General features: G+C 38.5%; 1 protein-coding gene across 4 annotated transcripts in view; it reads left to right on the forward strand.

The window, feature by feature from the left end:
* The window catches only part of arhgef39 (Rho guanine nucleotide exchange factor (GEF) 39), a 58,695-nt gene that overhangs the window by 20,383 nt on the left and 23,080 nt on the right, over positions 1-15,232 (forward strand). For all 4 annotated transcript variants that reach the window (XM_053650330.1, XM_053650328.1, XM_053650329.1 and 1 more), the window contains one exon: positions 11,941-12,011. In XM_053650330.1, the coding sequence (XP_053506305.1) occupies positions 11,941-12,011 (71 nt within the window). The remainder of the gene's footprint in view (positions 1-11,940; positions 12,012-15,232) is intronic.

The raw sequence follows: 15,232 nt of genomic DNA on the forward strand, positions 1-15,232 counted from the left end.
GCAAATGAAATGAATTGTTCGCCAGCACAGTGCATTTTAAACCATCTGCTTTTGCGGAGAGTTTACGGCCGTTCGACAGCTCCTACAAGATGGCAACATGGATATGTAGTCATTTTCTGAAGTAAACGTAATGCGTTTTGGTTATGCATCAGTGTCTCCTGACACTGGCCAGTCTGCTTCCTTTGATGTGACAAAAGTCTTCTCGTTGGCTGTCAAATCACTCAACGCTCTCTTTCCTACATCTGACTGCGTCCGTACGGGAGAGGGGAAAGGAAAAAAAAAACAACATTTTTTGGGGGGGAAATTTGTTGGGACTCACTTGTAGCCGTGCAGAAAAGCTGTCACCACCAGGTTACGCTTTCCATGCTTGAGTTGTCCCTTTTTCTGTTCGGTTGCTTTGGCGGAGTCGCCGCCAACACGCGCCACATACAGAGGAAAGGCTTTTGATGACAGACATAATTATTGTTTGATGTCATGCTCACACCATCCTCTAGACTGTCCAAGAACTGTCAAAATCACCTTTGTTAAGCAGCCGAATTTGTTGGATGTAATTTCATGCGGTCGTGGTCTCAGCTGTTAATTAGTGTAACAGGGTGCGAAATGGGCTGAAACATGCTTAAGAGCCAGTGAAAATGATGTGACATTGCTTTATCAAGCTGCTCAAGTCGATCTTAATTAGGCTTTCATGTCAATCCGACTTTGTAAATATAGTTTCGCAACGTGAAAGAAGCAGACACTATGTCAGCATTGCAATGGAGATAATTATACCTTTTTAAATTTCTTCCACTTGCATAACAGCGTCTCTTTTCTGCCTTATATAATGCTATATGAGCACTTTTTTTCTATTCTGACACCTCCATCTGCTGTAGTGAAGTGCGCCTATATACTGTAGAAAAATAGAAATTCTGTTCTCAATGCTTAGAATTTTCAGTGGATTTTATTTGTTTTTGCATCAAACGACAGCAAAATCGAGCTGTATTTTCTTGGATGCAGTGTAGTGAACTTAATCCCTTGCTTGTAAGATATCCTCTAATTTCCTTTCGAATTATGGCATGCTAGTTTAAAAGTGCTACTTGATATCGGTCCCCGAATGCTGCTTTTGATGACGCACAGAATTCAGGAAATGGACCCTTAATGGTTTTCACTGGCTACTCAAGACGAGCAAAAGGCAAAACTGTTACACACACACACTCTCTCTCTCTCTCTCTCTCTCTCTCTCTCTCTCTCTCTCTCTCTGACTCAATCTCTCTCTCTCTCTCTCTCTCTCTCTCTCTCTCTCTCTCTCTCTCTCTCTCTCTCTTTTCCTGTTTCCATTCACAGCCTGATCTGTATTTTTCCATCCTCTCTTCATCTGCTTCCTCATGACCATGGCCCATAAAACAGGCAAGACAGTCTTTGGCAAGTGTTTGAAATGAAAAGGCTCATAAAGATACTGAATTAGAGAATGAATGTAGGCCGGTGACCTGTGAGATTGTTAACTCTTCCCCCTTCTTATTCTGTAGCGTTGAGGAGGCTGTACCGTCTCAGCTGCATCACTTTTACATGAACAGAAAAAAAAATAGCAGGTGACACCATTTCCTAATGGAGTTGAACACCATTATGTCGCAGCTTAGATATAGACTCCTGTTACATTCAATCCAGTCTGTGTGAAATATAATGCTTGCAGGTCAAGGTTTTTTACTGAGTTTTCCCATTAAAGTTGAAAGAAGGAGTGATTGAATTCCTTCTTTTAAAGGGAGAATGAATTTGTTCGCTTCACATTTTAACCGTTAATTACATTGTACATCAGAGTTTTTCTACTGAGATGCCAGTTTGCTTAGACACTGAACACTTAAAAGAAAAAAATTCCTTGAATTCAAATATGTGGACTGGTTCCATGTGAATGAACTGCGTTGCATTAACATAGTTTGTTTTTGTTCAGCTGACATGAATTGATCATGGAATAAAATTGAGCTCTGCACTCTCGCCTGAGCTCAGGTTTGTACCCAGGATTCTGGAGCTGTGAGGTGGTGACGTTGCCCACTGCGCTACTGTGCCATGCATGATTTAATGAGGTTAATTTTATACCTGTTAATACCCATGCTATATAATTCATACTACAGTGCTTCTGTTTTTGTGTATATCTCGTACTAAATTTTTTTCAGAAATGAAAACAAAATCTAAGATAAAACAAAGGCAACCTGAGTAAACATAAATACAGTTTTTAAATGATAATGTTATTTATTGAAGCAAAAAAGTTATCCAGTACCAACTGGGCCTGTGTGAAAATGTATTTGGCCTCGGAGTTAATAATTTTCCAAATCTATGAAACTGCCTTCATACTGGGTGATGGATGTTGGATGTTTTTTTTTTGTTTGTTTGTTTTTGGGGGGGTTTTTTTGCTTCAATAAAAAATAAATAATTAAAAACCGTTAGCATACTTGTTTAAATTGTTTACAGGGTGTCCCAAAAGTCTTCATACACAGCCTTTTTTTTTTTTTTTTTTTTAACAAAATGTAGTTTTATTTACAATACATTGACATCTATAAATGTCTTTTTATTCTACAATGCAGTTCTTATACTACAATTTACAATATTGCCAGCTTTCTTTCTTTCTTTCTTTCTTTCTTTCTTGTTTCTTTGTTTTTTTCTTTCCCTTCCTTCCTTCTTACTTTGTTCCTACATTCTTAAAAGTAAAAAAAAAAAAAAGTAACTAAGTATGAAAATTTTGGAAGACATTTAGCTAAAAAGTGTTTATTTCAACTATGTATGGAGACTTTTGAGACACCCTGTGGTATAAGCAATGAAATAACACTTTGAAGAGCAATTAAATCCGGTAATGTCTTTTTGTTCTACAGTGCTGTTGTATTCTACAATTTCCAGTATTTCCAACTGTAATACAAATAACAGGTTTATATCAATGCACTCGTTTTAATACTTTATTGTTTATATAACAAGAAGTACTTCACTGGAGTTACTATCGCGGATGTGCCGCAAAATCGAAGAATAAACAAACCGAAATATGTTATATAACCAATATTGTATAACAAAACATGTTACATAACCAAGAGCAATAGTGAAGTTTTCTGTAAGGAGCTGTTTACTTAACATTTATGGAAGGAGTCAGCACTTTGTAACACTCAGTAAGTTTTCTGCCATAGGAAAGTCTTTACCTTCTGGGTTTTTTGGAACATGACAAGCTGCATTTTATTTATTTATTTATTTATTTATTTATTTTTCATCTTTGAGAGGAAAAAAATAAGCTGGTGAAGTTATGACCGTTTATAGCTGCCGTAACATAAGTGTGTTGTAGATGTTCCACAATATAACTCTAAAAGGATCAAATGTACAGCTTGACATTTTTAAATAGAAAAATTGTAATCGTTGCCGAACTGCTGTGGGATCAGAGCAATAAAACACTTCAGGACCTGATGGCATGGCATCGCACCACCTCGTTATTGATTATTTCCCTGCACACCCAATCATGTTTTATTCCTTACATAATCACTTGACCAAACCTCAGCTGTCCTCCTTGTTTTTTTTTTCTTTTGCACATCTACATACAAAAGAAGTTAAGGATCTGCTTAAGCAGCGGTGCTACACTGAGCCGTCTCATTAAAGAGCTTTATATTTCATGCATTTAATCTCACCACCACTATTGATCCTGTAAATATAACATTACCTTCATCTTATCGACTTTCATACGTTGACCTCGGCTTGCAAATGCTTCTGATAACTGCATTATGAGAGGGAAGGTTCTTGGAAGCAATTGGAAAAAAATTCTTGGAATCAATGAAACAATCAAATTAGTTTATTTCTTAATTTTATTTCTGGTATTTTCCTTGTGAAATGAAAGTTTAAAAGAGGTATTTTTTTAAGTTATTAGGCTTTAAGAGATAAAATACTTTTATTGATCCCTGAGGGAACACTTTAAATGTTGTTGTTAAACAATTGTGTGAAATTGTTGTTAATTGGCATTAGATGCTTAATATTTAGGTAATTCGGTTGTTATTATTATTATTATTATTATTATTATTATTATTATTTAGCACTGAATTTCTTTCTTTCCTTCCTTGTTTGTCTCCCTCCCTCCCTTCTTGAGGTTTTAAACAGGTGTGTATTAGAGACATTGAAAGTAGAATATAAGTAAGAATTCCTGAGGGTTTTTGTTCGCTCAGTGCTTAGTGTATTTGTGTGTACAGAGATGTTAATCATTTCAAATGAATCTGTTGTTTTGTTTAATGATGCATTTCCTTGCCCACTCACACCAAGCTGTCTGAGCATGTCTGAGCATCCCAAAGAATGTAAAACTCTTGATTTTCACTTGGACAATGCTCACTTTGTTTTCTTTCCTTTTTGCCGTTTAATTGCCGAGTTTTGGCAAGTGTAGTCATGAGGCTCGCACAGTCTTTTGCCATCTCAAAGTGCCTTGCTCATACTTAGCAAGCTATTAAAACAGCGTAATTATGCAGACGCCTGTGCAGTGCTCAATAACCCGTGTAGGAGCCTGACAGTTTCTGTTGTCTCTTAATTAGGAATTTAAATCCTTAATGCATGTATTTAAAGGGAAATAATTAGACAGATATTTCCTCCTTTTTTTTTTCTTCATCTGCACTGACATGTGTGTAAGTGTGGAATGACCCATGTCTGTTCAGGGTGGGGTGATGAGGGGGGATCTGAAAACATGAAGCTTATTTCATCTACATACTACAAAGGCATTAGTGCGGCGGGGCGTGTGCGGTGGTAACTAGGCCAGCCGTTCTTTCTAACACGCCATGCCTCTTCATTAGAATACCTGAACTGTTATAAATATGGCTCAGATTATGTTATTGTCTCATTATCTTCTCTTTGCTTTGGTGTTAATGAATGGGACAGGGTGGCTAAATGAGCAACTTTCTCCGACATTATTTGGAATGTGCTTTAATAATGCTCATTAGGCCATTCCCTCTTTTTGTTTTTTTGTTTTTTTTAAAGCTGCTTCTTTAATTAGATTTCTGCTGCTCCCCACACACACACACACACACACACACACACACACACTCCCTTCAGCCCTAATAAGGGTGTTCGTGGCTGATAATGCCTGTAATGTGTTTGTTACTACAACATGAGACACGAAGAAAAAGAGGCGAGATTATTTCTCTTTATAAGTGCTTCTTAATAGACAAGCTTTGCTTGATTTTTTTTTTTTTTCTTCTTCTCCTTTGATTGTTAATGAGTTATTCAGTATTTCAGAGGAGGCTTCTGTGTTCTTTTAAGGGTCATTTAAACTAGTGGTTCTCAAAGTGGGGTCCAGAGAGCCCCAGGCAGGGTTGCCAGGTCTCTGCAAAGTTTCCAGGACAAATACTATTTAAAATAAAAAATTGCAGCACATCAAGACTTGAAACTAGCCCATAAAGGGAGACACATTTGTCATATTTTTCCTCAGTCTTTGCATGAGAAACAAGTTCACTGTGGTGCACACGCATCTCTGATTTGCCGTATCTGTAATACACCTTCTTACTGTCACCTGGTACGGCCATTATCCACTTCATAGTAACCATTTTCTCTCACTTTCTTTTCCATATACACTATATTGCCAAAGGTTTGTGGCCACCTGAACATCACGTCCATATGTGGTTCTTCCCCAAACTGGTCGAAGTTGGAATCACGCAATTGTATAGACTGTCTTTGTAAGCTGTAGTATTACAATTTTTCCTTCACTGGAACTAAGAGGCCCAAACGTGTTCCAGCATGACAATGCCTCTGTGCGCTCCATGAAGACATGGTTTGCCAAGGTTGGAGTGGAAGAACTTTAGTGTCCTGGTCAGAGCCCTGACCTCAACCCTACTGGACACTTTTAGCATGAATTAAAACACTAACTGTACCCCAGGCCTCCTCACCCAACATCAGTGTCTGACCTCACAAATGCTCTTGTGGCTGAATGTGCAAATTCCCACAGCCACGCTCCAAAATCTATTGGAAATCCTTCCCAGAAATGTGCTAGGTTATTATAACAGCAAAGGGTGGAGTAAATATGTTCAAAACGCATGTACGGGGGTGATGGTGAGGTGTCAACAAACCTTTGGCTATATAGTGTATATTACAACAGATGTGGTTCTGTACATTGTAGATACACTGTCTGCACTTACACGTTCACTTTGTTTGCTATAACTTGTGTTTGTGGAAATTAATTCAGTTTTATTCTGATGATTTCCTTTAAAACAAGATTTTGGCAGCCACAAGCTATTTCTAAACTAGCTCAAAAAGTGACCTACAGGTTTGTTTTTCTACCCAAACCTAATTCCAAAACTGGCATTAAAAACGCACACAAACCTGGCAACCCTGCTATTGCTGCAATAAAAAGTAAAAATCTTATTGTACATGTTTAAATAATGAGTACTATACTATATTTATAAATTAAATCTGTACTGGAGTTTGTTTGTGGAATTTATTTCACAATTAAAGGAGTCTCTGACAGCAAAATGTTTGAGAATCATGGTTGTAGACATGTTGAACCCTATAGAAAGCTTTGTTTGGTCACCTTAATTTTTTACCCCATAGAGAATCAGGAGAGGTAAGAAAAGAAAATGATGACGGCGATAGCCATTTTCCTTGAACTCTTGCATACCAGACCGCATTAGTCTCTCCATCCCATGTGTGCTGCCATGATTGTCCCTTTAAAAGCCACTTTGGCACCCGTTTGTCTGTCCCAGCCATCGGTAGACTGCAAATGGAAGAAGACTGCTCCTGTCTCGATCTGATGGAGGGCGAGAAAGAGAAGAAAAAGAGGCAGAGAGAAGCACTCAGAGCAGAAATCAATGTCAGTTGTCAATGCACTTCAAGGTCAGAGCGCCCCCCCCCCCCCCCAAACGGATAGATTAAGTGAGTGATCGCTTAGCAAAACTACTTTTCCCCATCTTCACTTCACGAGTGACCTCTTGTCCTCTCTCCAGTTTAGCACAGCTCGCTGTCATTCTGCGTCATATTGCAGAGAGATCCCATATTGACTTTGCAGCAATAAGACAAAAGCGAAGTCTGCTTGGGCCATAAATTCCTATCAGTCTTATAGGCTGGGGAAATCAATATGGCAAAATATCATGTGAGGACATGGTTTGTGTCACAATATATAGTTTTTTCTAACAAATTGCCCCCATAACAGTAATGTGAAAATGCGGGGAAATAATTATATATTTATTAAATTTGCAGCCATGTGGGGAAAAAATAAGTACATCCCGTGGAAATTGGTAGTGGTGGGGTGGGGGGTTGTTGTTGTTTTTTTGTTTTTTGCACAAGCAAACATTTGATCATCTTTGAAACAGTGCCTATTAATAAAGGTGATGCACTCTATCAAATGACAGAAACTGACATTTTGTAGTAATTTTCACAATTTAAATGAACAAAAAACAGATCTATCACACTTTCAAACCCATAAAATTAGTCAGGTGTTCAAGATTCGGTGCCAGTGATTAGAACCTGCTTAGGGAGTGGTGGTGGAACCTGTCTTATTTATACCGTTCTCATATCTGATGTCTGGTGTTCCCTTTGTTATTGAGGCCTGTGGTGTCGTCATGCCAAGATCTAAAGAGTTCTATAAGGCCTTCAGAAAAAAGGTTGTGGATGCCGAGTCTGGCAAGGCATTTAAAAAGATCTCCAAATTATTTGAAATAAATCCTTCCAATGTAAGGAAAATCATCTGCAAGTTTTAAAACAACTGTCAATTTGTCCAGGACTGGCCATCCCTGCAAATTCAACCCAAGAGCAGACCGACTAATCTAAAAAGAAGTCTCCAAGAACCCCAAAATTACATCATTGGATCTGCTAGTAAGTCTGGCCACTGTTGGTGTCAAAGTGCATGCTTCTACAAACACAGAGATTGTATAAATTTGACCTGTATGGGAGGCGTGCCAGGAAAAAGCCTTTGCTGTCTAAAAGGAATATTACAGCAAGATTATAGTTTGCCAATGAGCATATAGGCAAAGACCAGGCCTTTTGGAATAATGTGCTCTGGACAGATGAATCAAACATAGAGTTGTTTGGCCACAGTAACAGGAGACATGTTTGGCGCAGACCAAAGACAGCTTTTCAGGATAAGCACCTCATACCAACTGTGAAGCACGGTGGTGGAAATGTTATGGTTTGGGGTTGCTTCACTGCCTCAGGGACTGGACAGCTTACATTCATTGATTCAACTATGTTTTATGCATCATATCAAAGAGTGCTTGAAGGTAATGTGAGGCCATGTGTCCAAAAGTTAAAGTTGAAGCGAAAGTGGACCTTTCACCAGGATAATGATCCTTAGCACACTAGCAAATCCACCAAGGAATGGCTCAAAAAGAAGAAATGAAGGGTTATGGAATGGCCTAGTCAAAGCCCCAATTCGTATCCCATTGAAATGTTGTGGGGGATTTGAAACGAGCAGTGCCAACGGACAATTTGGTGATGTCAGGGAGTCGCAGGCTTGATGAATTGATTGCAAGCAAGGGATATGCAACCAAATATTAAGTGTTATTTACTTCTTTACTACATCTTATTGCAAATTGGAACATCTACTCAGCTGCACCTACTAAGAGTTTATAACGGTTATTTTAAAACAAATGTTATCCAGAAAATAAATACCACTGTTATATCAGAAAAGTATATTGTGGTATGTTACCACAATATTGATATCATATCATGATCTTGTCTAGCTCTTTCAGTTTCTAGTTACAATTCAGTGCTTTACAGTGTGTTATGTTCATGCTAGAACCCTGAAACCTGGATTCCTCACGCTCCACTCTCCACAGTTTGTTTCTTTTTGTCAGTTTTTGGTGACTGTTCAAATCACCATAAGAGCCAGAATGTGTAGTAATGTAGATGTGGAGATTTCTCCGTAAGTAGTCGCTCTGGTTCATCTGAGTTGTGAGATGTTTTGCTGCTTCTCAACAGATGCCGCTTGCATCTGTTTTTTCTTTCTTTCCTTTTTTTTTTTTTTTAATTTTTTTTTTTTTAATAAGAACCTGTTTTTCAGATTCCAAGCAAGATGCTTGATAATTCAGACGAGGTGCAGCGAATTCCCTGATAATACTGTCCGGGATGTATAGAGTACATAATCAGGAATTAATGCCTCCGTAAACGAGTGTGGCCATTCTGGGATTTTTCTCCACTTTTTTTTCTCTTTTCTTTGTACTGTTATAAATAAATACCCATCATTCCTGCATTACTTGAACAGGAAATTCTATGCACACTGTATTGGCTCAACTCCTTGTTAGAGAGCAGAAGAGTGCAAATTTGAAGGGCTTATTGCAGTAGTTCTCTCACTAAGACCTTGAAGTGTCAACCTCCCAAAACTGCTCTTAAGAAGTGAAGTTTAAAAGATGCTACATGCAGGTTGACTGTTGGCATGGCGTCACAGCGGCTGCCGCTATTTGTTTGTTATTCCAACATGGCCATGGGGCAGAGGGTTATTGCAACGTTTTTCCTTTCGCATCACTTTCCTTCAATTAAAAACAGCTCTGTTCTTCTACAGCTCTCGAGTATTAAATCTTTTCCTTTTCAGCTAGAAAAGGAATAGAAATGTGACTGTTTGGCACCTGTTTATGGTCAATTGGGGCACTTTTGTCATTATCGGGTCCTTTAACAATACTCTAAGCTTGGATAAAAGCAAGTGCTTTTACAATGAATAAACATTATTACGTGTATGCTGTCTATTGCACCTTGGGGAATTTAAAAAAAAAAAAAAGGTGTTAATGTCTTTATGGTGTGTGTGTATATGTCTGTGTGTGTATATGTGTGTGTGTGTGTGTGTATATATATATATATGTGTGTGTGTGTGTGTGTGTGTGTGTGTATATATATATATATACACACACACACACACACATATACATATATATATATATATATATATATATATATATATGTATATGTGTGTGTGTGTGTGTGTGTGTGTGTGTGTATGTATATATATATATATATATATATATATATATATATATATACACACACACACACACACACATATACATATATATATATATATATATATATATATATATATATATATATATATATATATATATATATATGTATATGTGTGTGTGTGTACGTACGTGTATGTATGTTTGCATGTGCTGTATCCTTTTAGCATTTAAGGTAAGAGCATGCTTTGTGTTTTCCACTCTGTGCACAGGTCTAACAAGGTTGAGCATAACTGGGTTGAAATGAAGAGGCAAACTTGTATACATATAATGCTTGAAATCATGCAGATACAGGTCAAGATGTGAAGTGAATGTTTACATCAAACATCAGAATCAGGGAAAATGTGATTTCAGCGGCTTTAACTGTGCCGTGGTTGTTTGTGCCAAATGGACTTGGGATCTTCTGGGATTTTCACACATAATAGTCTCTAGAGTATACACAGAATGATGTGAAAAACAAACAAACAAACAAAAAAAAGCATCCAGTGGGCAACAGTGAGGTCAGAGGCAACTTTTAATAGCCAGTCATTACTACCTTGGTGAACAGAAAAGCATCTCAGGATGCACAACATGTCAAACTTTTGAGGTGGTTGGGCTACAACAGCAGACAACCAGGCAACATTTTTTATTTTTTTTTTTTCAGGTTGAATTGTCCATTTGGTGAGTCTGTGCCTAGATTCCTGAGCCTCAGATTCCTGTTTCTGGCTGACAGAACTGGAGCCCAGTGTGGCCGCCTGCTGTTGTAGCCCATCCGCCTCAATTATGATATGTTGTGCCTTCTGAGATGCTTTTCTACTAACCACGATTGTAAAGAGTGGTTATTTGAGTTCCTTCCTGTCAGCTTGAACGAGTCTGGCCATTCTCCTCTGGCCTCTCTGCTGCTTACTGGATGTTTTTCACACCTGTATGTGTTCGAGACGGTTATGTGCGAAAATCCCAGAAGATCAACAATTTCTGAAATCTCAAAGTCTCCGAGATCACATTTTTCTCTATACCGTTGTTTGATGTGAATATTAACTGAAGCTCTTGACTTGCATTGAGCTGCAGCCGCATGATTGGCTGATGAGCGAGTGTATATCTTCAAAGAGAAGTGCTCTGGAAGTGAGACTGCATTTAAGAGGATATCATTTAAGTACTGCTCTGATCAAATCGCTGCCTTGTCTACAGCTGGATGTGATTATTATTATTTTTTTATGTATATATATAATTTTATAAACTTATTATTGCTATATTCACTTAAGTATTTACTGTGAAATGTTTTCTACACAAAGCATGTTTAGAAGAATAAACGCTGAGTACCGGATTCACTTCAAAGTCTCTTGAAAGATCTTCAGTAAGTGGCAAAGCCAACGAAGGATCGAACAGTCCGTAACATTTGAGTGCCGTCTGAATTGCGAGAGGTCTTTGATGTCAGCAGGCTCTGGACTCTATTTAAGTGAGCTGTAATCTCTGGTATTAAGGCTCACTCTGTCTTTATCTCAGCCTCTGAAACGGCGAAATGAATTACCCCTAAATTTCTCTCCCTCTCAATTCACTCTCACCTTGTGATAGGGGTCATTTCCTTAATAGGGCCCTTCATTTGCTTGGCCATTAATAACCTTTATCTTTGGACAGGCTGGCGATAGCACAATAATCAATATTTAATTTCTCCTTAATGTGTGGAGCTTAACCCTGTCAAATTCATTCACTTGTTTATGAGTAGAGTATGACAGGAAATATATTCACTTCCTATTGCGTTTTCTCTTTTCCTGTCCCCTCATTTCTCACGAATAGCAGACTAGGATAATGTTTGGACTCAATGGGGATGAGTAAAATTGAATCCCTCTTTATTCTTCACCAAAAGCACTTGTTTAAGTGACCCAATATTTTCTTGGTTGGAATAATCTCATGTTGAGATGGTGCACGTCTAACCTTTTCACCCATGCATTTCTTTTATTTCTTCTTTTCCTTGTTTAAAGATGTATTTTTATTCATCTTCCAAAAAGCCTGTTGTTTCACCCTGCTTATTTGTGGGTTTTCTCCACAGGTACAATAATTTCTTGAGGGACTTGACTGAGAACACCAGTCCAGACAACCCAGAGTTCCAGCAGCTTTCAAGTAAGAGTTTTTCGACTTTTCCATCTCTCAGCTCAACAAACACTCTCTCATCCTTGTGACAAAAAAAATGTTGATGGGTTCATCCAGCCTGGATTATTTTTATTATGTCTTTATTGTCAAGATCTGTATGAAAATCGCCGAATCAGAGTCACCCAAAGTCACGCTTATTATGCGTTTGCCTTCCATTCTAGTTTGTCACTTTCCGAGAAACCTCTAAAGATCATTCAGCACTCGTGTGATCTCGCTTTGCTTGTGCTCTGCTAAGCAATGATACCTTGGGCCCTTTGGAGGAAAAAAAAGAAAGGTGCAGAAAGTGCTGCATATGGTGGCAAAACAAATCCGCCTGTGAAGTTTGGAGCTGGCAGCGGAAAAGAGCCTCTCTTGTCTTTGTTAGGGTGACAAACAGAGTAACTTTGGGCTCTCCTTTCATCGTTCATTTGTTATTATTGTCACAGCCGCCGCTGCTGTAGCACTTGCAGAGGATGAAAGTACGGCAAAGCTTAACGTGAGTCTAAATTCCCTGTGTGGATTTTGACAAAATTAATTGGGACCAGATCAGAGGATATCAACCGTGTAAAATATAAATAAATAAAATCTCCACAGTCAACAGAAGCTCCGATAATGACTAATTTCTATCGTCAAATAAACAGCAAATCAGACTTAAGCGGCAGTGTACACACAGAATTATTTATGTGTATCAATTAAAATCTCATTGGTTCCATGCTGCTTTTGCTTACAAATTAAAACAGCGCCTGATTCTAAGATGAAGGTACGTATCCAAATTTGCCCCTCATGCCGCCTCTTCCTCTTCTCATTAAAGGCACTTTTTTTTTTCCTGCTCGCCTGCTTTTTATTAGGGGGGTGGCGGGGGTTTGCACACCCAGCCCAAGCACATTGTAAAGGGAATTATTTAAAAACAACCCCCGACAAATCACGTTGCATCTGATTAAGCAAACCAGCACTGAGAATTCCAGCAGGCTTTGTTGTTTTCCAGTTCCCCCTTGTTGTAGTGAAGTGTTTTCTCTCTTTCCTCCCCCTTGACGTTTCATGTGGAATGGCACAGCTTTAATTGTGGTAATTGCTGCACTTCACACTCCTCGTCAATCATAAATTAAAGCACCTTTTTCGGCACGTACTTTTGCATGCCTGTCAGCCGGCCAGCATGACAGCCACCCACTGACCAATCCAGCGCTGTCAAAGGTTAATTAAAAAAAGTTAACACTCAAGAGTTTCCATTTAAACACACTCGATGGATAATGTGGGAAGAAAAAAGAAAAAAAAAAACCTAGAGATGGCGAGAAATTGTCTGTGGAATGTATAATGAGAGGGTTTGGATTATTAATGCAGGAGGCAAGGCTCTGTAGAAACACAGTTTTCTCATATGCAATGGTCGAACAGATCTGATGGGCGCAAACACGCACTAGCTGTGTCCCACAAATTACACCTCTAGATTTTTATTGTTCTTCACAATGAACTACCGTAAAGCATAAGCTCTCTCACGTTATACCACAGTGCTGTTGAATTCTTGATTGGTTAGAAGGTGTTGCTTAATTTTCTGTAGCAGCAGCAACTAAATGGAAGTATGAATGAAGATGAGGATCGTTATGAAAGCCTAAAGATGACCATTGTTAAGAACAGTTTACATTCAAGTCTCCATCATTGAACAGTTAATAACTTCAGTTTGATACCATAGACATAAAGTTCAAACTCTCAAGCTCGTATTCAAGGTCCGGTTAACACAGTTAGCACTTTTTGACTCTGTAGTGTACATTTATAAAGAGAAATGATTTATAATCACACTATAAAGTGTCGCCCAGAAGAGGATTGCATCCGTTTTGAGTATTGTTCCTCTCAAGGTTTCTTCCTCTTGCCGTGTCGGAGATTTTCCTTGCCGCAGTCACCTCTGGCTTGCTCATTAGGGATGAATTTTTTTTTTTAAAAAAGTGTATTTAGATTTTCTATCCAGATTTCTGTAACACTGCTTTGTCATAATGTCCTTTGTTAAAAGAGCTATATAATAAAGTTGAAATGAATAAATGGACACTGGGCAGTTCATTAATGAATTAAAAATGTAATCATTGGCAAATTGCTGGGGGGCATGGTGGCTTAGTGGTTAGCTCGTTTTCCTCGCACCTCCGGGGTTGGGGGCTGGGGCCCCTCCTCTGCCCTGTGTGTGATGAGTTTACCTGTTCTCTCCATCCTTCAGGGGTTTCCTCCGTGTACTCTGGTTTCTTCCCCCAGTTTAAAGACATGCGTTATAAGCTGATTGGCATCTCTAAATTGCCTATAGTGTGTGTATATGTGTGTGTGAGATAGTGCCCTGCAATGTGTTAGCACCTTCTCCGGGGTGTCCCCCTGCCTTGTGCCCCATGGAAAGGCTCCAGGCTCCCTGTCACCCCTGTGTAGGATAAGCGATATAGAAAATGGATGGATTGCAAATTGCTGTGGTATGAGCAGAATAAAACACTTCAGGGCATAAAAAATAATCACTACTTCATTGGTATGGGCGATATGGACTTAAAACTATATCGTGATATTTCATGGTATTTTTTTCGATGACGATATGAAAAATAGTAAGTCACATCAGCACCCAGTCTTGAGACCCATGCAAACACAAACACTGATCCAAAGAAGTCAAACTTAATCTTGACCATCATCAAATACTAAACTATACCAAGTAAGTAGGCTAAAAAATATAATGTGACAATTCCAATGAAAATGCAAACTTCAATACTCTCAGGATTCATAATCTGACCTCCACCTTCTGCCATGCTTGTTCTCGTTCTACGTGTGAGATGCCCACATTGCGGCGCATAAACACATCATCAAATACATTGATGGTATCCCGGCATACTAACGTTACACTTAACTTGCCCACCATTAATCAGACAAAGTGTTTAAGTGAATCAGTTCAATTTAACTTGAACCCAGCAGGGCCATTTTGAGACAGGCGTGAAATACATCAAATATATAACCGACATCTTTTGTTTTATAAAACACATACATGACATGAATATTTAATGCAAATAAAAGTTTAGCACACGCTCTCGAAATTTTTTAAAAAATTCAGGAACGTGTGTACTGTAGGCCTGAAGGTACATACCTACAGTATCATCTCTTTAAAAACATAGCTGAGGTAAGCTGAATATTTTTTCAGCCAGAAACAGTTCCTTAAGGGTTCTTTTGGATGAAGGGATCTGGTGTCTTAAAGAGGTTCTAAC

The sequence above is a fragment of the Ictalurus furcatus genome, chromosome 19 (assembly GCF_023375685.1).
Source record: "Ictalurus furcatus strain D&B chromosome 19, Billie_1.0, whole genome shotgun sequence".
Taxonomy (NCBI): domain Eukaryota; kingdom Metazoa; phylum Chordata; class Actinopteri; order Siluriformes; family Ictaluridae; genus Ictalurus; species Ictalurus furcatus.